Source organism: Culex quinquefasciatus, chromosome 2, assembly GCF_015732765.1.
Source record: "Culex quinquefasciatus strain JHB chromosome 2, VPISU_Cqui_1.0_pri_paternal, whole genome shotgun sequence".
NCBI classification, from domain to species: Eukaryota; Metazoa; Arthropoda; class Insecta; order Diptera; family Culicidae; genus Culex; species Culex quinquefasciatus.
The window spans coordinates 138,859,834-138,884,094 of record NC_051862.1 but is presented as its reverse complement, the minus strand read 5'-3'; the positions used below and the strand labels follow the sequence as shown (position 1 = coordinate 138,884,094).

The following is a 24,261-nucleotide window of genomic DNA, read 5'->3' as shown; positions in this document are numbered from 1 at the left end:
AATGCGACCTGTCGATGGATAGGTAATCAAAAGACCATTAAAACGAGTTCAGTAGATTGCAGATCTGACAATCCTATCAAAAGTTATACGCACATAAATGCCCTGAATTATGAAGATCTGACTACCCAATCTGATGGTATGAATAATGAATCAAGTTGATAGAACACTGAAAGGTCCGCCTTTGTGTATCTATTTTGGATAGAATAACCCTCTAAATGTGAGGAAGGCAACAACCACCTAAGGGTGGATTAAGTAACGTTTTTAAAGAAAAATACCAGAAAAATATTTTCAAATAACTGAGGGACCATCCACAAACCACGTGGACACTTTTTTGGAAATCATGGAGAAATCCGGACAGATTGGCGCTTTGATACGAATGCGCTTGGCAGTTTCATGATTCCAAGACGAGTTGGCATGTTCGTTAAATTATGTTGATGAACATATTTTAATTCTTCTTTCAGAAAGAAATTAAAATGATCACCTGTCCTATGAACAGGTTGATCAGGTGAACGCGACGCCTCTGAATATAGCAAGAGAATGTACAAATAAAGAACCTTAAATATGCATTCTCAATACTTGAAGTTCACATCTGTATTTGGAATTCTAGGGTCAAATTTAAAGCATTTAATGTACTTGTAGTTCACGTCCGAGTTAGGGAAGCTTTCGTTTGGGCTATTTATTGCCATGATTTTTGATAACATCTTAACCATTGCATTGTTTCAACACTTAATCTTAAGAACCGCTATTGAAAGCTTGATTGAAATTTTCAGATAGAATTTTGTTTTTCGAATGGTGCAAAATTCATGCCTTTTTCAGTTTTGCTGAACGCATTTGAAATCATAAATTGCTATTTTCGGCCCTGCGGCCTGGGGTTTTCGGAATACCCAATCGTCAAAACATTTAAAGTTGCTAATTTTGGCATTCTTGATATCATCGTAGCTTTGATGGCATATCGACAATGAATGAAATTAGTTCTTTTTAAATCCGAGCAAACATAGTTCTAGTTTCGAATCCCATCTACTCTTGCCTTCCATCGGATGGGGAAGTAAAACGTCGGTCCCGGCCTTAGTTGTTGTTAGGCCGTTAAGTCATTCCAGGAGTGGGTGTCAATTCCTTGACATAAGTACAAACAACACACCAAACCAAGCACACTCTGGTGGAGGCGGTGGTTGGCGATTGGACTCGCAATCCAAAGCTCATCAGTTCGAATCCTGGGGTGGAAGGTTCCTTGCACAAAAAAGAGGTTTGGGTGCTCTCCTAATTCAAGCCTTTTTGACTTCTAGATACAGTAGTTGTTCGGTAACTGGGCTGAGAACGTAGCCCAGTCACCGAATGTTGCTCTTTAACTGGGCTGAACAAAAAATAACGAGGGGACCACCGATGCATAATATTTTCCAGATGAAATATAAAAATAAAAGTTACTCAAATTTATTTACAATGCTTACTTTTTATATTTCTTTGATTGTAACTTAAAATTAAACAAAAGTTTGAAAAAAGTTTTTTTATTTATTGAATATGATTATTGCATCCATTAACCCCTCGGTCATTTTGGTTTGTTTTGGTTTTTTGACGTTTGTCTGCTTTTTAACTGGGCTACGGCCCAGTTATCGAGCGCCCAGTTAAAAAGCAGCCCAGTTAAACAACGCCCAGTTACCGAACAACTACTGTATATAGATTCGAGCAGTAACTTTCAATAGAGACCACAAAAGACCTGTGGGTCTACAAATTAATTGGAAGGTTTGTTATTTTTTTTATTTTTTTATTTTTTAAGCAAAGTTTACACTGTGTTATGCTATTTGAAAGTAGGTAGGATTTGCTTTAAATATCACATAATGTTATCCTTACCATCTGAAACCATGAATGAAGCTAGCAAACTGTCCATCCCTAGCAGTCCTCCTCACCGCAAACCCCCCAAACCACTAATCACCGTGTGTATATCCGGTCTTTGTCCTGTGTTTTCTCATTTTGCTCACTTTCAAAAACGCTCTCCCACTCTGTGTTCTCTTTCTCATACTTGCTCTCTTTCTTTCTCTCTCTCTCCCTCTCATCCACCCACACTCGACCGGAATGATCCTTAACACACACTCACCTGCGCTGCTGGTCCTGCCGCCGTCCAGGGTGAAGCTGCTACTGAACCGCCAGTCGGGTGAGGCCGTCGCGATGAAGATGGTCGACCTGAAGAAGCACCCGGACGCGGAGAGCTCGGTCAAGAAGGAGGTCTGCATCCAGAAGATCCTGCAGCATCCGAACATCCTCAAGTTCTTCGGGAAGCGCACCCAGGGTGACATCGAGTACATCTTCCTGGAGTACGCGTCCGGCGGCGAGCTGTTCGATCGGATCGGTGAGTTTTATGAGCTAGAGGGGGGAGGAGGGTCATTTGCGAGTTTTAGAAGAAAAGGGGGTTGGTTGGGGAAAGCGGTGCGTGTGAAAGTGTTGTAATGGTAATGGTGTTAAAATTCTCTTGGATTATTGACTCCCCAAACACGTGATGTCGCGCAGCCGACCAGGACCAGAATAGAACCGAAATTATTCGCAGATTTGGAAAGTGAGTTTTACTGTGGATCTTCGCTAGTGAAATTGCCTTGGTGAATGGAATTGTTGCTAGGAAAAGCTCACGTTTCAAGTAAATACCTACGAACTGTGCCTAGCTGTTTTGGAATTAGACAATTATTTGTGCTTTTTTCTTACTAAAATATTAAGCATTTGGAGGAAACCACCTTAAACAACCTTTATTGTAAACAAACAGTTAATCCTACTTGTTTGTTTTGTCTTGTTTTGTTTTGTTTGATAGTGAAAAAAAGTTAGGAAATTTGGTTAAAAATATAGCCTGGCAAGCAAAAGAGAATTTTCCCGAATTTCTCGTTGCTGGTTTGTAATGTTATACTGAGCTTGATGTATATCGAGCTCATAAGAACAAGACAAAAAAATCAAACATTATAAATAAAGGAAGTCGCAGTTTTTTGCTCGCTTAGTTGCTGAAAATCAATGTAAAAGTATCACAAATTGAATGAATTGATTCCAATAGTGCACAATTTGAAAATGTAGAAATAAACATGCAAAATGTATTATAAATTGTTTACCAACTATTTTATAAGTTTTTTTCATGATAAAATAGTATTTTTAGAATGTTGTTATACCTTCAGAAATAAAATAAAATAAACAAAACTGCATTTTTTTTAAATTTATGTCCCTCGACTTTAAACAAAGCCGAGGGGGTAAGGACGTCTATTTATCTTAAAATTGTTAAGCTTTTTGAATTTTCAGATTTATCGGTCCGAATTTGAACACGGTTGGGCGACATAAATTATGAAAAATATTTCGAACGGCCTAAGGCTGCTAAAAATTTTATTAAATGTTTTGACCCCTCTCCTTCAAAGTTGGCCGGCAAAATCAGGGGGAAAAGTATAAAAAAAAAAAATTAAAAATTTCAATAAGAATTTAGGTGCACTCAGCTGAAATAAATATAAAATGCATGCCCCTGCGTTTAGGACCGATTTTAACGTGATTGTTTTTTTTTTTAAATTAAATTTGTCTTTATTGAACTTTCTTATAATAATTACATTTCATTTACATTCTAAGTGGTATGGCTAAATGCTCTTCATCTTTATTGTATTTTTCGTTTTATTATTAACTGTTCACATTGATTTATTTACTTCAAATTGTTTTACATTTTTGCATTGAATCGAATATATTGGGTAAAAAAAAAATTCACTTTAACAACTAAAAACTAAAACTAACTTAATCCACCTATGTGGTTGATGCCTTCCTCACTTATAATATAATATGAGTGGTTTGGACAATTATATCAGCTTTTTTTTAAATCAGATATAACTTAAGTGGTCATAACCCGAGACAGGGTTGCCAGATCTTCAATGTTGTGGACTCGTTGGAAAGGTCTCTCGATTACCTAACCAACGATGGGTCGGGTGATGGATCCGGACATCGTTTGCATACATTTAAATGAGATCCGGCTTCAAAAAAGTACATAAATATCACTTAAGTGGTCATAACTCGAGACAGGGTTGCCAGATCTTCAATGTTGTGGACTCGTTGGAAAAGTCTCTCGATTACCTAACCAACGATGGGTCAGATGATGGATCCAGACATTGTGTGCATACATTTAATTGAGAGCCGGCTTCAAAAAAGTACATAAATATCACTTAAGTGGTCATAACTCGAGACAGGGTTGCCAGATCTTCAATGTTTTGGACTCTTTTGAAAGGTCTCTCGATTACCTAACCAACGATGGGTCGGATGATGGATCCGGACATCGTTTACATGCATATAAATGAGATCCGGATATTTGTGAAAACACATTTTTATACATAACTTTTGAACTACTTATCGGATCTTCAAACAATTCAATAGCGATGTATGGGACCCTAAACTAAGTCGACTGCAACTAGTTTGGTCAAAATCGGTTCAGCCAGTGCTGAGAAAACTCAGTGAGAATTTTGGTCACATACATACATACACACACACATACACGCACACATACACACACACATACACACACACATACACACACACAGACATTTGTTCTGTTTTCGATTCTGAGTCGATATGTATACATGAAGATGGGCCTTCGAGCTTTTAATAAAAAGTTCATTTTTAGAGCAGGATTATAGCCTTACCTCAGTGAGGAAGGCAAAAAAGGAAATTCATTGAAATATATTTTAAGATAAATCCTCTAAGCGTTCTTACTTGCTCCGCACGAGTTTTGCAACCACGCAGTGTTGTTGTCATCTCGATGAAAATGTTCAGAAGTTCTTGTGGTGAAAACAGGTCACTGCTGCCTTCATCCGTTGATGTTGGTTGGTTTTCCTTCGGTTGCTGACTGAAGCCTGGAGGTGTTGTATTCTCTGCAACTTTTTGCCGCTGATTCAACGGCAATGGTTGCAGATTTGGAACCACTCGAGCAGATCCCGCTCCTGATGACGCCAAAGCAGGAAAATCCACGTCCATTAAAAGCTGGTGGTGTTTTGCGGTGATTTGGTAGGTGCCTCGTCGTCGCTTGATGCCGAATTTTTACAAACTCAGCTCGTTTTGGGCAGCTCCGATTCTTGGTCGAATGGTCGCCACCGCAATTGAAGCATTTGGCTTCGATGTTCTTGTTGATTGTTTCGCAAGCTTGAGTTTTGTGCTCACCTCCGCAGGTTGCACAACGACTCTTGATGAAACAGTTCCTTCCACCATGTCCAAACAGCAAGCAGTTCGAACATTACGTCACGTCACGGTGCACTGGACGATAACGTTCCCAAGTCACGATGATGTTGAAAATAGCCCGAACTGCTTTCAGCTCAGACGGCGTTGTCGATCCTTTCTCGAAATGAACCAGGTACAGTTGATCACGATACTTGATGTCCTTGTTGTGTCTCGTCATCTTGAAGAGTTCGGTTACGTTCAACTTCAGAGATTTGAGCTCTTCTTTCAACACACGCACATCCATGTCGTACAGGCCACAGAGGACCTGTTTCATGGGCCGTTTACCTGGATCGTCATGGCTGTAGTATTCAATCTTTGTGTTGTTCAGGAAATCCCGAACGTAGTTGTAATCCTTTCTGGTAGCCAAAAACCACAAAAAAAATCACAACAAGCTAACAACTAAACTTTTCTCTCTCTTTTCCCCTCAGAACCGGACGTCGGCATGCCCATCCCGGAGGCGCAACGGTACTTCAACCAGCTGCTGGCCGGCGTCGAATACCTGCACGGACGGGGCGTGGCCCACCGGGACCTCAAGCCGGAGAATCTGCTCCTGGACGAGCACGACAACGTCAAGATCTCCGACTTTGGCATGGCCACCATGTTTAGGTAGTAGGTACAATTCTGTGCGCGCAGTTGTTCCGGGTTTTTCGGACCGAGCCTTGAGTTGATCGATTCTTTCCTCTTCTTTCTTGCGCCCGCAGAATGAAAGGCCGCGAGCGACTGCTGGATAAAAAGTGCGGTACGCTGCCGTACGTGGCGCCCGAAGTGCTGGTCAAACCGTACCAGGCGACCCCTGCCGACATCTGGTCCTGCGGGATCGTCCTAGTCACGATGCTGGCCGGTGGTAAGTTGGCTGTTTTTTTTTTTTTTGTGTAAGAGCTTTACAAAAACCCTTTTGACCTAAACCACCACACTTTTGCTGCTCGAATGCTTCGTGAATGTTGATCGTGCACTTTTTGTTTTCATAAATTTATCATTTTTAAGTTTCTGCTCAAGCAAATCCTCAAGTGCACACCATGCAGTTTTTAGTTTTTTTTTTTCGCTGTGTTTTCAGTATTGTTTACTCGCTGTCTGTATCTCTACCTCTCTCTCTCTCGCAATCATTGTGTCGCCCGGAACGGGACTCAGCTTAGCCACAAGCTTGCTTAAGCTCCCACCGCTGGCGACCTCCATAATTTGCACTCCCACCGCAGAAGAATACTGCTGCTGCCGCCGCCGCCAATTTGTGTAATATTTGCGTGTGTGTGTTGATTGTGAGTTTGCCCCAAAACTCTTGTGCGTGTTGTAACGACTTTTTCCAAACTAATTTTGCGTGTTGTTTTTTATTTTCAATTCCTTCAATGTCTATGCGTATAATTTCCGGCTGAATCTTTGGTATTCTAGCTGTAGAATGTTGAGCTTGTTACGGTATCTTCTAAAGCTTTAGTACCAGAGGTCCAACTGGGAATTGCTTGCTGCACCCCGATCATGAGTTGAGTTTTTTCCTTGAGTTGTGCTGTGTTTTTTTTTCTCTCTTTAGTTACATTTTAAAATCCGCTGCCTTCACGCGCCTGTTTTGTAAGCCTAACTGTAAGCCAATCGCACCAAATCAAACAGATCCACCAGATAAATAGTCGAAAGAAATTTGCACCTAAAACTAACCTCACCAAATAATAAAAGAAAAAAAGGTTTTAAAATCGCATGTGTGAAACTAAACCGTTTGAAAAGTGATCCGAAAATAATAATAATAAACCAAGTGTGTGACGAAAAAAGTGTGAATCACGACTAAATCTAAATCTAAGTGTGTGAGAATGTGTGAATTAAGCAAACTGCACGTCGCTGCTTGTTGATTGCCCCGAGCGCACTGATTTCCCTTCTAAATGTTTGTAATTTTTGTGTAACTTCACGAAGCATTCGACGCAAGTTTTCTCTCTCTCTTTTGATAATGGTCTGATGAAGGATTCTTTGTTGAGTACACCCTATGAAAATCTTATAGTTGGTTAGCTAGCTTAAATCGCTAAAAAAAGAGTTTTGGGAACTATAACCAATTCAGTTTTCATCTCCGCCGATAGCTTGAAAAAGAATTGAGATTTGAACCACGGATTCCCACGTTTCTTTTCCCCCTGTAGATGCAAACTGAATCATCTTTGCGGTTAACATAAGGCAGTAGGCCTGGCCGTTGAAAAAAAGGATATTAAGGATGATCAAGAGTGGTCTAGATGCCGTTAAACAAAGCCCAGTTACCGGACAGTAGTACTGTATTCGAAAATCAGTATCGGGAAGAGATTTTCTAATCGATCTATACATCTTCAGCAAAATTATAGGTTATGATGCGGACAGCTTATGCGCATGTCCGGATCATCATGTTCACAGTTTTAAGTTGAAAGATACCCTCAGGGCCCGAGGAAGACCACCAGAAATTCCGATGCGAGACGCGTTATCTCAACTAGATCTTGATGTTCTCTACCCGATCTATCAGTTCCTCTCAGATTCCAAAATATCCATATAGTTTTTCTTCAGTTAGTTTAAAAACTCTAGAAAACTATGCATGTTTTTCATTATTTGATTTTCGTCAAAGTAAAATTTCCAAAAATCGTATACTTAATTATTTTTTTGATATTTTTATTTATGCATTCATGGAGATATTATTTCTCAAAAATATTTAAAATGCACCATTATTAATTTTTACTAATTTTTCAAATTTAAATTGCTGAGAAAATACTCTAAATTTTTCCTTTTATAGCCGATGCAAATATTTTTTACAGTACCGCAGAAAAAAAAATCTCAATTTATTTTTTCTTCAACACCAGAATTTTTTTTCTTCAAATTGATGTTTTAATAACAACTTTCAAAACATTCTTCATGTTAATTTCATTCCATGCAATTACCCCACCCCCGTTTTCTAAGTGATTTTTAATATGTTTTAATCAGTGATGGAATTCGAGCGAAAAGAAGGAAAGCTTTACTCGCTCTTGAGTGAGGGAGAGAACTTGTAGTCCTTTCCTCTCCTCGCTCGCGCTCGCCTTTGCGCTCACGCTCTCCTTCTCTCCGCGAGCGCCGCGTGCTAGCCGTTCGTTCCAAGCTACCAGTTTTTTTTATCAGGATTATGAATGCGAACGAAACGATGGTTTTCAATATGTTTCGATTACAAAACGAAATGCATTGTTGCAAAGTTGTTTTCAATTCGAAACATTTGTAACATTGCAACGTATTGTTGCTAACATGTCATATATATGTTTCTACAGCAAAACAAAACAAAAACTGGACTTAGTCAAATTTATCATGTTGCCAAATGCTACTTGGGTAACCAAATCAAATTAACAAAAGCCCTCTGGTCTCGTGGCGAGAACTCGAGAGGGAGAGAAATGTTTCTCGGGAGAGCGTGAGAATCCCAACACTGGCAACTATTGGTCCGATTTTTAATGTTCACAAATTAATCTTTGTGAAATTTCCCAATTTTTGGATGAAATAACTTTCAAAAATTTTAAAATTCATCTATCATTTAAAATGGCTAAAAACATAAAGTTTTTCTCTAAAAACATACTCCATGAATAAAAATTGTCCATACTTTTCTGCGACTTGCAAGATACCTTTTTGGTCTACTGGAACATATGTACAATAATAGATAGGATTTTTAGTTAGTATTTAGTAAAATAATGAATTAGTTTTAGTAAAATTGTGTAGTTATATTTCGCAAATAAACAAATTCAATTAAAAAATATATATCAAAAAAAGCTTTCAGCACAGAGTTGGGCATTAAGCATCCTGACTCCTGAGTTTCAAAATGGCTGGCTTATAAGTGACTATGCTAGAAGTTGAACTCTGGTTTAAAGTAACTTCATGATTCGAAATCCGGACACTTAGAAGCATATCATTTTTGTTATAGCTGGCAAAAAACCATGTAAAAAGTTGGAAATGTAGAAATATTATCAGGATGTAATACAAACAGTCAATTTTGAGAGAATGCATGCACAATATGTCTTTTCTAACCCTTTTCAACAGAATTTTAAAATTAAAATGACTTGTTCTGCCCACCATCGAAAAAACGGCTAATATCCACTTTTGGCAAAAACGAGATATTAGCACTAGGTGATAGAGGATGTTCCAACGCATCTTCTGACCCTTGAATTTCACTAAAACAGTGTATAGACTTGGCTGCCGATGCGAAAAACCAAACGGCTAATATGCCACTCTTATGGGAAATTGCCTTGACGAAGATTTAGTGACAAACACTAAAACGCAATTTTCTCGGAATACTTGATTTGGCATAATAGCCGGATTTTCAATTATGGGCAGTGTTGTGCTTCGAATCCCGGACACTGATGAAAGCTGATTCGAAATCCGGGCACTTTTGATTCGAATTCCAGACACTCGATTTTGCTTATGAGAGTTGCGTTGGAGAATTTGAACGGTGTGCGTCGCGGTCCTCACGCAGGATTTTCGTTGCCGTTTCCGTCTCTGTTGTCCCCCCGATTGTGTGTGTATTTCGATCCGGGCGGTTTCGGAATGTTTGACAGTTGCGTTGGAGAATTTGAACCGTGTGTATTTCGATCCAGGCGGTTTCGCGTTTTTGCATTTTATTTCGTTTTATCTTTCCACAGCCGGCTGTCTTAGATTAAATCATTTATGCTAAACTCAACACCATATAACCGGGAATAGTCTCATCCGCATACTCCGACTGATTGCCTTGAGAATGCATAATACAGTCGACTCTCTGGCTGTCGATCTTCTCGATATCAATAATTCTCCATCTATCGATGAATTCTTCAGTCCCTTCAATCTGCATACTTCAATTATCTTCATTCCTCGATATTTTCCCTTGCTTGAAGGATCTCTTCCTCGACGGTCCCTTGGATTCTGCTTGCATTAAAAATCTCTTCCGGTTGTCAATAATTCCACTTTCTCATGGCTTGCATAGACATTTTTCTTGGCAAAACGAAGCTTTCAAGGGTGGTTGACATTAGTTTGTTTTTGTTTGATGGACGTTGCCATGTTTCTCTCCCATAGCTTGGTATCAAGAAAAAAATATTTTCAATCGAGTCTTCATTTTGCATCGTCCTGTAAACTGATGATTCTCTTCCTCGACGGTCCCTTGGATATTGACAACCAGAGAGTCGACTGTACATCACACCATTAAACAAAATTTATTGATTATTGGGTCGCATCATCATCCTCTATGTTGAATCCTGGCCATTACCCTTACCCACTAACAAAATCCCAAGTAGAAGTAGTTTTCCGGCACACGCGGGGGTGTGGATATCGTATAGAACCCATCCTTGGTAGCAGCCTGTGCTAACTAACATTCCCGTCCCATTCCCTCGAGATCTACAAACTGACATGGCGGGCGCCGTTGGTGGCCAACGACTGTTTCCTATTCGCACCGGCTCTAGTTTTGATGATCGTGATGTTTTATCTTTTCAGCGCATTCATGCATGCTGTTGATAAGGGAAACATCATTTGATCGTTGAAGCGTGTGACCGGTTGTGCTGATGGGATATTATGGTCCTGTTCAGCAACGGAGAAGGACAACCATGGGTGGTCTCTCATGCTCAATTCCAGACACTCGATTTTGCTTATGAATCGGACAAATTTAGACTGAAATTTAAGTTAATGGCATTTTTTAGGTCTCAAATAGGCTGTTAACTTCAAAACTATCATAATTAGTATAACAAATTGCTAGAATTTCAGCCGTCCCCTTACATGACAGTTTTCGTGAGTTGCGCGTATCTACTGACAGATGGCAAGTGGGCCTCGTCGGATTCCGACCATTAAATACGCAACTCAAAATTTGCATGGGAAACTTTTTTTTTCGTGACGGCTTTCGCGGTACGCTCCCTCCAACTGTTCAAGACTAATATTTCAACTGGCGTATCTCTAAACAAGTTTTTCAAGAAAATGATTCCAGAATGCTTATCTTGTCGTCTTATACCGAAACAAGGCTAACATTATTTTAATTTAAACTATTCGCCATTTTCAGATGTTTGGCTAGATAATATCAAAGGCCGCCATCTTAGGCCCACTGGGCCCACAAAAAGGGGTACGCTCAGTTTGTATGGGAGCTGTCAACATGCTCCCGGGCTCTAGAATTTAAGGAAACCACAGAACCATAAATTTCTGCTTAGCCTCCTCGGGGCTCCGAACGCCTGTGAAATATTTCAGCGAAATGTTTCACAGTTTTGGTAAACTCATGTTTTTGTTTAATTTAATTGTTTTGGCATTGGCAACAGCGTAAAAACATGTTTGAAATGAAAGTTGATGTTAAAATTCATCAAATAACACAGTTTTACATTCATATTGCGAACTTGTATCAAAATAATTGGTAAAACAAGCTGAGGTGTCCGGGTTCAGAAGCGTCAGGGAATTCGAATCATGACGTTATTAGATTTAATCTTCATTGTAGTTCGAAAACCTACAGCATAACAAACGCTGTGTGTAATAGACTTGGGTTTGAATAAATGTTGCAATATTTTATGAAATTTTATGAAATATTACACTCAGGAATATGTAGCTCATCAATATGGGAAACCTACTTGAACGAACTGTCATGCGCATTTATTTTTTGTTAATTCTATTTTTTTTTTGGTTTGTTAGCCGAGCTGGCTAAGGCGTCAGTCCTCTCTGTAAGTGGTGGGTTTGAATTTTTTTTTTAATTTATTGCAAAACTTTGCTTCTCTTCAAACAATTTGGCATCCCTCGCCACACCACCGAACCAAAATTGATCCAATCCCGCCGTATGCAAATGCAAACACCTTGTTGCCTGCTGAGGAGAGCAAGGATCAACCGGACGCGGAATGCGCTGGTAATGGTGTTATTTGTGGCTGAGAGAGAGAGAGAGCCCCCCCCACCCAAAACCGTGTGATAATGCCCCTTTTCAACTGATGTGGGAGAGGACCTGCGCGGTCTGGATCCCGTCCCTTCGTTCCTCACATTTCCCGCTAGAACTTTCGAGGACCGCACACATGTGAGAGCCGGGGATGTGGACATTAAAAGTATCGCCTGCGATATGTTTAAACGACCAGTTTGCTCTTATCGCCACCGCTCGCCTGTCACCTGTGCCTGTGATGATGAGGGTGGTGGGTTCCTCTCACGCCGGCACACAATTTGGGGGGGTTATTTCGTGACAAATCTTTATGGGAAAAGTTTGGCACGCTACTCGGCTTGGAGGTGGAGAGGAGAATCGCTTTGGCACAATTTGAAAGAATTTTTATTGTTTTAAGCAGCTGGTGTGTGGTTTATGGCACGATTCACGGTTAGAATTTTGCACCGGAATGCTGTGGAATTGGAGATATTTCGACGCCAATGTTATGATAAAATTTAGACTCGCTGAGCAAATCTAGGAGAAAATGCTAAACAAATATTCTTGGAATAAGTTAGAATGAGATCGTTTAATCTAAGCCTACTACATTGCATTGTAGAGGCAGACTCTGTGAATGGAACACAATTCACAGAATCAACAGGAGAGGTTGGGTGCGTGGACTTACCGTACCAAAAAAAATCTGAATCTGAGCTCTGAAACTATAGAAATATCTGAAGTTTTCACGCGATATTTTTTTTAACAGTAGGAGTAATATTCTAGAATTATTCAATTTAATCCTTCCGTGCACCGAAAGTCATCAATCACCCCCGCTGTCACTCGCACGGCACATTCAAATACAATAGAGCAGCATCCTTTCGCACAAGGATTCGGAACCTTCGTGCTGGTGTTGTTGATGTTGTTCTGTAGGCATCGCTCTCTCCTCCTTTTCTGTGCTCTCTGTGAGCAGCACCTCTACCACAAACCGGCCATTCTCAGAATTCTCAACACAGATTTGATTTTCCGTTCAAAAAGTGCGTGAGCTCCAGACATACTCCAATCGAAATGAAAAATAATCGAAAAACCAAGAATGAGGTGATTTTACTTGTTGAAAAGAAAGTTTGTTGGGTGCCACTTCTTGTAGATAGATAAACGCGGTGATATCACCTCCCAATTTCTACTCGATACGTGGACTATTTTTTTCATGAGCAATGTGTCAGTGCTCTATCAATTGAACAACCTCGATTCCCACCATCAGACCATTATCGTAGAGAGAAAAGAAAAAAAAACTGCCGAACTTAATGACTGCCACTGCCGCCGCGCTGATAAAACGCCAACAACTCAAATGAGACAAAAAAAAAAAAAGAAAAAAAAAACTCTATTTTCGATACTGATATCAGTTGTGCGTCCGTGTGTGCGTTCGTTCGTTCGTTCACTTGTGCACATGTATCTTCCCTTTCCTTTCCGTTTTCTTCCGCCTTTTTTGTTTTTGCTCTAGAACTGCCCTGGGACCAACCGTCGACCGGCTGCGCGGAGTACCTCTGCTGGAAGGAGAACAAGTACACGACCGCAACGCCCTGGAGCAAGCTGGACACGCTGACGCTGTCGCTGCTGCGGAAGATCCTGGTGCCCAATCCGGCCCAGCGGCTCCCGCTGGACAAGATCCAGGACCACAAGTGGTGCCAGATGCAGTTCAACAACAGCCAGGGTGAGTCATTTTGTTGTTCGTTTTATTTTTCAGTTGTTAGCGCTATTTTTTGAGCTTTGTGATGATTAAAACGTGTGATGAATAAATGTTTTCAAAGAAGTGAAGTGATAACGTTAACAATCTGTGGAGTGCCAAAGTGACTAAATTTAACAAGTTAGTGTTTTACAGCATGGCTGTGTCAGAGTGGCTTAAACGAAGAATCTATGGATTACAATTTTGAAACATACAAAAAAACAAAACTGATCGTGAAACATTCAATGATTGATTTAGAATAACACAATAGCACTTGTTCTGGCAGCTTCAGGATTTAGTTCTTGTCTTGTTGTGTTGTTGTACATCCGCGAAAATTTGCGGTACGTTTCCCCCTGTAATTGGCGCATTTTACGCTCTACTTTTGCAGCTACGTCTTCCAATCTAAAATCAAACCGTTGCAAATATTGTTCAATATTTATGTCGTGGTTTGAAAAACCAGGTGGCAAAAAATTGGGTTTATAACGTTCGAATTATTATTCGAATTCCCGGAGCTTCGAAACCCGGACACCTCATCTTGTTTTATCAATTATTTGGATATAAGTTCGCGTTGTGAATGTTCAAACTGTGTTATTTGATGAACTATAACGTCAACTTTCATTAAAAGTTCAGCGTACAGCGTTCAAGTAGTTAATGTCAAAACAATTAAATAAATTAAAATTATAAGATAACAAAAAATGCGAAACATTTAACTTGAAATATTTCATAGGCGTCCGAAGGCAAAGCAGAAATTGATGGTTTTGATTTCGTTAAATTCTAGCAAATTTTTATATAAAATATCGATTGTTTTGATGTTAACAGCTTATTTGAGACATAGAGAATGCCATTCACCAACATTTCAGTCCAAATTTGTGCAATTCATTAACAAAATCGAATGTCCGGAATTCGAAGCAAAAGTGTCCGGATTTCGAATCAGCCTTCATCAGTGTCCGGGATTTTCAAATTATGATAATAAATTGTTAGAAAAGACATATTTTCCATGCATTCTCTTAAAACTGACTGTTTATACTACATCCTGATGATGTTTCTACATTTCCAACTCATTACATGATTTTTTTGCCAGCTATAACAAAAGTGATTTGCTACTAAGTGTTCGGATTTCGAATCATGACGTTAAATTTGAAAGTATATGAGAGTATATAGGAAGTACATAAAAAACCTTTTTTTTCTATTAAAAAAATCACCAAAAATCAGGATCAACTTGGAGCGTTTTGCACTCTTCGACAAAGTTGTAAGGGATTGAATTTTCTATAAGAATCTCACACTCCGACAAATTTGAGCTAAGTCTGCGCCGCTTGTGGTTAAATTCTGAAGCGATGTTTTTCTTCATATATTTTAGCGATTTTTTTTCATACAAACTTCATCGATCAAAAACGTTTATTCTATCTCAGTCAACAACTGTCCAATTTTGTAAATTTCAATGAAATTTGGACGGATGTAATTCAAAAATACCGAACTTTGAAAATGTAAATGAAATTCAAAGAAAATTGTCTAAGCTACCCATAATTTGAAAAAAAAAATCAGACGTAGATTACCATGTACAGTCATGCCTCGGTTTAGCACCGCATATGGGGGATGCAAAACCGAGGTGTGAAAAATTAGATTATTTTCAAAAAATGTTGTTATTACATTCGAAATGTATGAAAAAATCCCGATCGTTTAATACCCATATTGTAAAAATTTAAATTTTGAGTATTTTATTCAAAAATACGTAGTTTTGTGAAAATTTTGAGCATTTTCTAAAAATGTTGTTATTACATTCGAAATGTATGAAAAAATCCCGATCGTTTGATACCCATATTGAAAAAAATGAAATTTGGAGTATTTTTCAAAAAGACGTAGTTTTGTGAAAATTTTGAGTATTTTCTAAAAATGTTGTTATTACATCCAAAATGTATGAAAAAAACCTGGTCATTTGATACCCATATTGCAATAACAATATATTTTTGGTTTCTTTAGAGAAAAAATGCATTTTCGAAATACAGGAAAAATACGTATTTTTGTGAAAACTTTCATGAAATAATAATTTTAATGGATAACTGACATCATCCCGATTCCAAAACACTATAGTTTTTTGATGTTTGCATGATTTTTCATACGATTAAAGCCAATGTCTCCCATATAGCCAAAAACCCAAAAGCTCTGTGCTTCAGTTAAGCACTGGGCCGTGCTTAACCGAGGCAGCTGAACGGTGCAAAACCGGGGCAGTGCAAAACCGAGGCATGACTGTACATCAGCGACAAAAGAATCTTGATCAAACAAATTTATTTTTAAACTCCCAAGCGACAAAACCGAAAGAGAACGTAACCCTCCCAAGTAACATTTTAGGCTTTATCAAAGCTGTCAAAACCGCTATAAAATCTATCAGCAAAAACCAACATTAAAACCACTTATTTGTGTCAGCCTCCCCACAACCCAGATAAACCTCTCTTAAAACCCAAAAGAACCTCCGCAAAAGGTTGTCACGGCCTATTCATAAAACCTACATAAGAGTTCAAGGCTTTACAATTGAATCTAGACAACCTCCTCAATACCTTAATAAAACCCAGTCAGGAGTTATAAAATAATTACATTTCGAACGTCTTCATACGTCTTATGCCAGACAGATTTATTTCAGCTGCGGTTAAAACTTAATCGATAAATTTAGGGGAGATAGAAAAGAAAAAACTACTCGCTTCTCCAAAAATAATTGTTTTGTAATTATAATTTATAATAATATTTTTTTTTTGCATTTTATTTTTCATTTCAAAATATTTTTGAACTTCGATGGTTCGATTGCAGCATAAATGTGTGTTTCCTTCATTTTAATCAAATTTATTTCTTTTTCAATTTTTCCCACCATGATGGCGGTCATTCACGTTTAATCAGCCCACGCGTTTAGCGCCATAATTATGCATTGCTATTTAACCGCGTTAAATGCTTTTTTAGGAGCTTATGGTTTTAAGTAAGCATTTGCATGCCTATGCCTATGAAATATGCAATTAAACCGTTTGGCATGACATAGCCATCGAGTTTTCAAGACTCTCTTGAAACTTTCACAAAACCTCCTTGAAAAAAAATTCTGACATCGTTATATAGCCATAGAAGTTCTAAAATAAATTAAACATTTTCTGCAAAACAATAATGCGAATAAAAAAAACATAAATAGCTATGCTTGCACAAGAAATATTTTTAATAAAGCGAGTTATTTTTTTATTTTTTGGCTCTACCTCCCCCGCATTCATCGAAAAAAATTCAACCGCAGTTGAATTTGTGCCACAAATTGCGAGGAATAAGCTTTAAATTTATTTTAATTACCTCCAATATCTATCAGATCATCATCTCCATTTTATTATTTGGCAGGATGAAGACTTATTTTTTGCCAGAATGAAATTTGTTTGTCATAAGACGCATGAAGACGTATGAGTTGACATTTTTACCTAACTCCTAACAAGGTTCTAACAAAGGTTTTATTAATGCTTAGAGGAGGTTGCTAGAATTCAGTTGTTAAGCCTTGAACTCCTATTTAGGTTTTATAAATAGGCCGTACCAACTTTTATCGTAGGTTTTTTTTTATTTTAATTGGGGTTTATCGAGGTTCTGTTGAGTTTTTTATGACTAAGTGGTTTAAATGTTGGTTTTAGCTGATAGGTTTTATTGCGGTTGTGATAGCATTGATAAAGCTTAAAGAAGCATGCTATAAAACCGTTTGGCATGACATTGCCATCGAGAGTCTCTCAAAACTTTCATAAAACCTTATTGAAAGCCATTTGGCTTTTGTTGGCACCATGTGTTATGTCCTCGGCAAAAAAATAAAAAAGTATAAAAATTGAAATTACGAGCGATGGTTTCAACATTTTAATGAAAAAAGTGTTTTAAAATGCATTATACACCTGTCCAGTTGTTTTGGGACACAAACTTTGAAAAATATTTGCAACGGCCTAAATCTGGATTTTGTATTAAATTTTATGTGATGAATGGGTAGTATTATCTTAAGCGTGTTCATAATTGCTTCTGAATTGTCCTCTTCATGACCTACAAATTTGCCCAAGACACCAAATGGATCCAACGTTGGTCATTGTTATCCGAGCATTCGTTGGTGAAGGTTGTCTGAATCAACATGACTCGTCGCGTCCCGGCGCAAAACGCCGGCAATATTGCCCTACCTGCGGCTCAAGCAGGCAAAAAAGTGGGAATTTCCAAAAGGAAGGTTGAGGCCTCAACTGATGGCCAAAAACCGGGGATTTCCAAAAGGAAGGTGCTTTTGGAAGTGACATCGAACAGCAAAAAGACGAAAAAGAGCGACGGTACTGTACCGATGGATGAGGAGGAGGAGAACTCTTCGTCGCACGAGGAGCAGCTATTGAAGAACAACAAGTTTGCTGGACTGCCTGACGAGGACCAGGTAGCGGAAGCAAAGGAGAATGAAGTGAAACAGCGAAAGGAGAAACTGCCTCCTTTTTATGTGAGGCAATCAGCAGCAACGATCGACTTTCGTGCGGGGCTGGTTGAACTCATCAAGTCTGGGAAAGTCCAAGGCAACATTCGTCTGTGTCAGGACGGATTTAAGGTGCTGGTGCAATCCAGGCAGCACTATCAACTGGTCAAGGATTACTTGACCGAAAACGAGGCGGAGTACTTTACCCATGATGTCGCCATGGATAAGCCGTACAAAATCGTCGTCAGAGGTCTGTACGACATGCCAGTGGAGGAATTAGCTGCCGAGCTAAAAGTTTTGAAACTGGATGTGTTGGCCGTGCACAAAATGAGCCGACGCAACAAAGACATCAAGTACCGTGACCAGCTCTACCTGCTGCATTTGGCTAAGGGATCGACGACGCTTCCTGAGCTGAAGGCAATCCGAGCGGTTTTCAACATTATCGTGTCGTGGGAGCGATACCGACCAGTGCACCGTGACGTCACACAATGCTTCAACTGCCTGGGTTTCGGGCACGGAGGTAAGAACTGCCACCTGAAGCGTCGTTGCGCCAAATGTGGTACCGATGCGCACATCACATCCCAGTGCATCCAAGATTCGCTGGTGAAGTGCCTCAACTGCAACGGTGAGCACTCGTCAACCGACCGAAAGTGCCCCAAGAGAGCTGAGTTCGTGAAAATTCGGCAGCAAGCATCGACGAAGAATCAGCCTCAGCGTCGTAGAACTCCTCCAGCCCTGGTGGAGGAAAATTTTCCACCTCTTCAACCGCGACGCCAGGTCCCAAACTTGGCACCGTTGCCGTTGGATCCCAGGAAGAGAGCTGAGATGAATCATCCACGGCCGGGTTCCAGCCAGGAGCCGAGACCGCCACCACCGGGCTTCAGCCAGGAGCCAAGACCAACCCAAGAACCAGCAGTTGAGGAAAATGGTAATGATCTTTACACCTCAACCGAACTCCTCAATATTTTCAAACAGATGTCCGCTGCACTGCGTGGATGCAAAACCAAGACCCAGCAGATTGAAGTGCTGACCTCGTTCGTCATCCAGTATGGATCGTAGGTCCCTCAAGCTGCTGAATTGGAACGCTTGCTCCATTAGGAGGAAGAATTTAGAGCTGGTGGATTTTCTTCGCGAGAAGGAGATCGACGTAGCTGCCATCACGGAAACTCATCTGAAGCCCGGTGAAAAAGTTTATCTGCAAAACTACAAGATCGCGACGCAGCTCGATAGGACCACCTCTAGAGGAGGAGGTGTGCTTGTCGCTGTTCATCGTGATCTCAAGCCACGCCGGCTGCCACACTTCAAGCTGGACATCATCGAGGCCGTTGGAGTGGAAATTCCCTCTTCGGTTGGCCCAGTACTCTTCATTGCTGCATACTGTCCACGTCAGGTGAATGCCAGAGATGGTTCAGCAACAAAACTGAAGGGCGATATCCAGAAGCTGACACGGCGGAGCGCAAAGTACATCATCGCTGGTGACCTCAACGCGAAGCATGAAGTTTGGGGCAACAGCAGGAGGAATCGGAACGGAGTGATTCTGCACAACGATCTGCAAAACGGATACTACAACGTTGTGAGTCCGGATCGTCCAACGAGGGTGGCTCGGTCTGGGAATCACTCAATCATCGACTTCTTCATTACCAATATGGCTGAGAACGTGGCTCATCCTGAGGTGTTTGAAGAGTTGAGTTCTGATCACTATCCGGTGGTTGTGGAGGTTGGAGCTTCCGTTACTCCGCAGCGGCAACCAACCCGGAAAGATTACCACAACGTTGACTGGCAGCAGTTTCAGCAAGTGGTCGACAGCAACATCGACTATGATCAACACCCGGAAACTTCTGCCGATATTGATCGTTCGCTGGAGGTGATCCAGCAGGCTATCAACCAAGCAGAGGCTGCCAACGTTCGGGAGGTTCCTGTTAATTTTAAGGTAACTGATATTGACGTAGATACTAAACACTTGATTAGACTTAGGAATGTTTATAGGAGACAATATCAACGGACTGGGGACTATGACAAAAGATTTCAGTGAACAATTTGAACAAAATCATACAAGACCGACTTGACAATATCAGAAATCAAGAATTTTCAAAACATGTAAGCCAGCTTGGGAATTATTCAAAACCATTTTGGAAACTTTCAAAAGTTCTTAAAAACAAACCAAAGCCTATTCCTCCTCTTATTGTTGAGGATTCTCTTTGATTACATCCGAGGAAAAGGCAAATGCACTTGGGCTTCATTTTGTTAGTTCACATAATCTTGGCGCTTCCATGACCAGCCGTAAAGAAACATCAGTTGCCAATAGTATTTCAACAATCAATGACTCTACCTTTGAATTTCCTGCAGATTCCCATGTTTCTGGTGAGGAAGTCAAAGTTGCAGTTAAACAAATGAAAAATATGAAAGCTCCAGGCTTTGATAACATTTTAATCTGGTGTTGAAAAAACAGAGTGATCAGTTCTTTCAACATCTAGCCAATATTTTCAATAAATGTTTGCAACTTGGTTACTTCCCCACCAATTGGAAGCTGGGCAAAGTCATACCAATTTTGAAGCCTCAAAAGATCCAACATCGCCAACAAGTTATCGCCCATTAGTCTTTTGAGTAGTCTGTCCAAACTCTTTGAGAAGGTCATCTATTCAAGGCTTTTGGATTTTACCAACGATAATAATATAATTTTGAATGAGCAGTTTGGCTTCCGAAAGGGCATAATACTGCTCATCAGCTTACGAGAGTAACTAAAATCATCAAGCAGAACAAGCTTGAGTCTAAATCAACTGCTATGGCTTTGTTGGATGTTGAGAAGGCTTTTGACAATGTTTGGCATGATGGTTTGATACATAAACTGTATTTATACGGTTTTCCAATGTATCTTATCAAAATTATCCAGCACTATCTTTCGGAGAGATCGTTCAAGGTTTTTCTGAATGGGATTGCTTCTGGATTATTCAACATTGATGCTGGGGTTCCCCAAGGAAGTATTCTTGGCCCACTTCTGTACAATATTTTTACATCTGATTTGCCTACTCTTCCTGGTAATGGTGTGTTGTCACTTTTGCTGATGACACTGCCGTTATTTATAAGGGTAAAATAACCAGATATTTAGTTGGCCGTCTTCAGAAGGGTCTTGACGTTCTTTCCGAATACTTTGGCGACTGGAAAATTCGCATAAATGCAGCCAAAACTCAAACCATCATTTTTCCACTTTCCAAATCGGCCAGATTTGTCCCAAAGGATGATGTTTTGATTAAAATGAATGATGTTTCGATACCCTGGTCAAAGGAAGTTGTCTATTTAGGTCTCATACTTGACTCGAAACTTTTGTTTCGGCAGCATGTAGATAAAATATTGAACAAGTGCAGCATTCTCATCAGGTGTTTGTATCCTTTAATTAACAGAAAATCAAAGCTATCTTTGAAAAATAAGTTAGCAGTTTACAAACAAATAATTTACCCCGTTATTGAGTATGCAGTACCTGTTTGGGAGTGTTGCGCTAGAACTCATAAATTGAAGCTCCAGCGTGTCCAAAACAAGGTACTCAAAATGGTTTTGAATGTTCCTGGCTGGACAAGATCAAGTGAGGTTCATGAATTAGCAGAAGTTAAATTGTTGGATCAGAAGATTCAAGAAAAATGTTTGAAATTCAGGGAAAAATGTGCTATATCTGAATACCCCTTGATTCAAGGATTGGTTTAGTTTATGGTAAGATTAAGTTAGTTTTAGGTTAGGTTATGTTTTCTTAACATTTTTTTTTCCTCATTGTACCTAGTGTTACAAAAATGATAAATCATATACTTTTAAAGTTATAAAAATGAACAGTGTTTAAATCACGAAAAGCAAACTAAAGCTGAAGAGCCACAGCTGACCACTTATTATGTAAACCAAATGTAATTATTATAAGAAAGATTCAATAAAGTATATTTAATTCAAAAAAAAATTCAAAAAAAAATCCAACGTTGGTTAGATCATCTGTCGTATGATTTTAGCTGGATTTAGGATGTTTTTGATAACTTATTGCATCTTAAGGTGAGCAATAAAAAATCCAAAGTCAATATGCTAGACATGAATTTTCACAAACCCGTCAACGTGCCATCAGAGCAGCAATGCTATGAAAAAACAATTTTATTTTTAATTTGAATAAAAATCAACTATGAAAAGAGTTCGCAGGCCAAGGATTGATACCTAAGAGCATGCAATGGCACTGACCTTGTTGCGTGCTCTTCGGTTGACGTCCACGTAAGGAACATCCTGGAAGGAGCGTAACTAACTACATCCGTAGTTCTGTTAGATCATCCGAATTATCTTGATCAGAACAGTATAGCTCTGGTTCCTTGCGAGTGTCCTATTTTCTTACCTCCACGTTGGCTTGGTTTTCATGATGATCTCCTATTTTTATTTTGCTCTTCTGATTCCTAATTCTTCACTGATTCTTCTATTTAATATCCAACATTTGATTTTAATTTTACTAACTTTTGATTCTCTTATCACTGAAAGCTTTTCCACTCTTTTCTATCAATTGATACTGCTGTAACAAACTTTGTTTTGTTTTTTTTTCCTTAAAAATATACTTTTCCTTAATGTACTAGTAATATCAAGTCTATTTATCATTCGCCTAATCTATTTTGATTTTATTGCAAATTTATTTATTGGAATAATTCTTTATCTGTCCTATAAATTATCATTACTATAATCTAAGCTTGTTTTGTATCTCTATTTATTAACTATTGTCTAATTTTACATCTAACTACATCCGTAGTTCTGTTAGATCATCCGAATTATCTTGATCAGAACAGTATAGCTCTGGTTCCTTGCGAGTGTCCTATTTTCTTACCTCCACGTTGGCTTGGTTTTCATGATGACCTAGCTGGTGGCCTGTGGAAACGGATCGTAAACCTTTGACCACCGCGGGTCAGAGTCGAGACGGCTAAAAGAAAGGGGCGCGACAATGTGGGATAGGAAGTAATTTGTGATTGTAGACGGTATTGTTTTGATTCGCAGTATGTTGAGTCAACTGCTGTGGATGTACCTGAAACATCGCACAACGGGGTTTCTCTTCTCTTCATTCTCAGCTACCACCTATCTCCTATTTTTATTTTGCTCTTCTGATTCCCAATTCTTCACTGATTCTTCTATTTAATATCCAACATTTGATTTTAATTTTACTAACTTTTGATTCTCCTATCTCTCAAAGCTTTTCCACTGTTTTCTATCAATTGATACTGCTGTAACCAAGGCTGTAACAAACTTTGTTTTGTTTTTTTCCTTAAAAATAAACTTTTCCTTAATGTACTAGTAATATCAAGTCTATTTATCATTCGCCTAATCTTTTTTGATTTTATTGCGAATTTATTTATTTGAATAATTCTTTATCTGTCCTATAAATTATCATTACTATAATCTAAGCTTGTTTTGTATCTCTATTTATTAACTATTGTCTAATTTTACATCTAATACATCTAGCTTCTCATTTTTATTCTTCAAAATACGCTCATCATTCTCTTACTATTGATACCTGATTTTTATGAAATATATTCTCTTTTACTGTCTATTGTTTTCAATCTTCACCCTTTTTTTTCAAACAAGTGAGGTTTGAGCTCTTACTCAATTTATGGAATGGTTAAAGGATTAACACAAATATTACTATTGTATTTTTGGTAAACTTTTATAACATGCTTAGGACTAAAAATTGTAACAAAACACCGCGACAAAAGAAATAGCAACAGATAAACAGACTCAACAATAGGGAAGATTTCAGGAGAAAACAAAACACAGTAAATAACAATAAGTTTTGAATTCAAACTAAAATAAAACAGTTTTTGCTTTAATGAAGTTGATAGGCACACTATAAATGGTTAGGCGCTTATACTTACATCAAACCCTACGTAATGTACCACCCCGGCCGAGTTAAAATGCGTAACCGGAAAGAAGGTGTGCATGCCTGGCACGAACACTCAAAGCGTGTTCTAGCGTGCTGCTCGTACTGACTCAGAGCAAGGGTGAGATGTAGGTGTAAGGGCAGTGCGTGTTCGTCGGGAACCTAGTGCATAAGATCGGTCAAGGCCCGTTCTTACACTGAAAATTGCGAATTGCGAATTGCGAAATTTATTTATTGGAATAATTCTTTATCTG

General features: G+C 39.1%; 1 protein-coding gene across 1 annotated transcript in view; it reads left to right on the top strand.

The window, feature by feature from the left end:
- LOC6036638 (serine/threonine-protein kinase grp) overlaps positions 1-24,261 on the top strand; it is a 58,014-nt gene that overhangs the window by 31,448 nt on the left and 2,305 nt on the right. The window contains exons 3-6 of the mRNA XM_038257808.1: positions 2,118-2,341; positions 5,634-5,811; positions 5,907-6,049; positions 13,476-13,685. Coding sequence (XP_038113736.1) covers positions 2,118-2,341; positions 5,634-5,811; positions 5,907-6,049; positions 13,476-13,685 — 755 coding nt within the window. The remainder of the gene's footprint in view (positions 1-2,117; positions 2,342-5,633; positions 5,812-5,906; positions 6,050-13,475; positions 13,686-24,261) is intronic.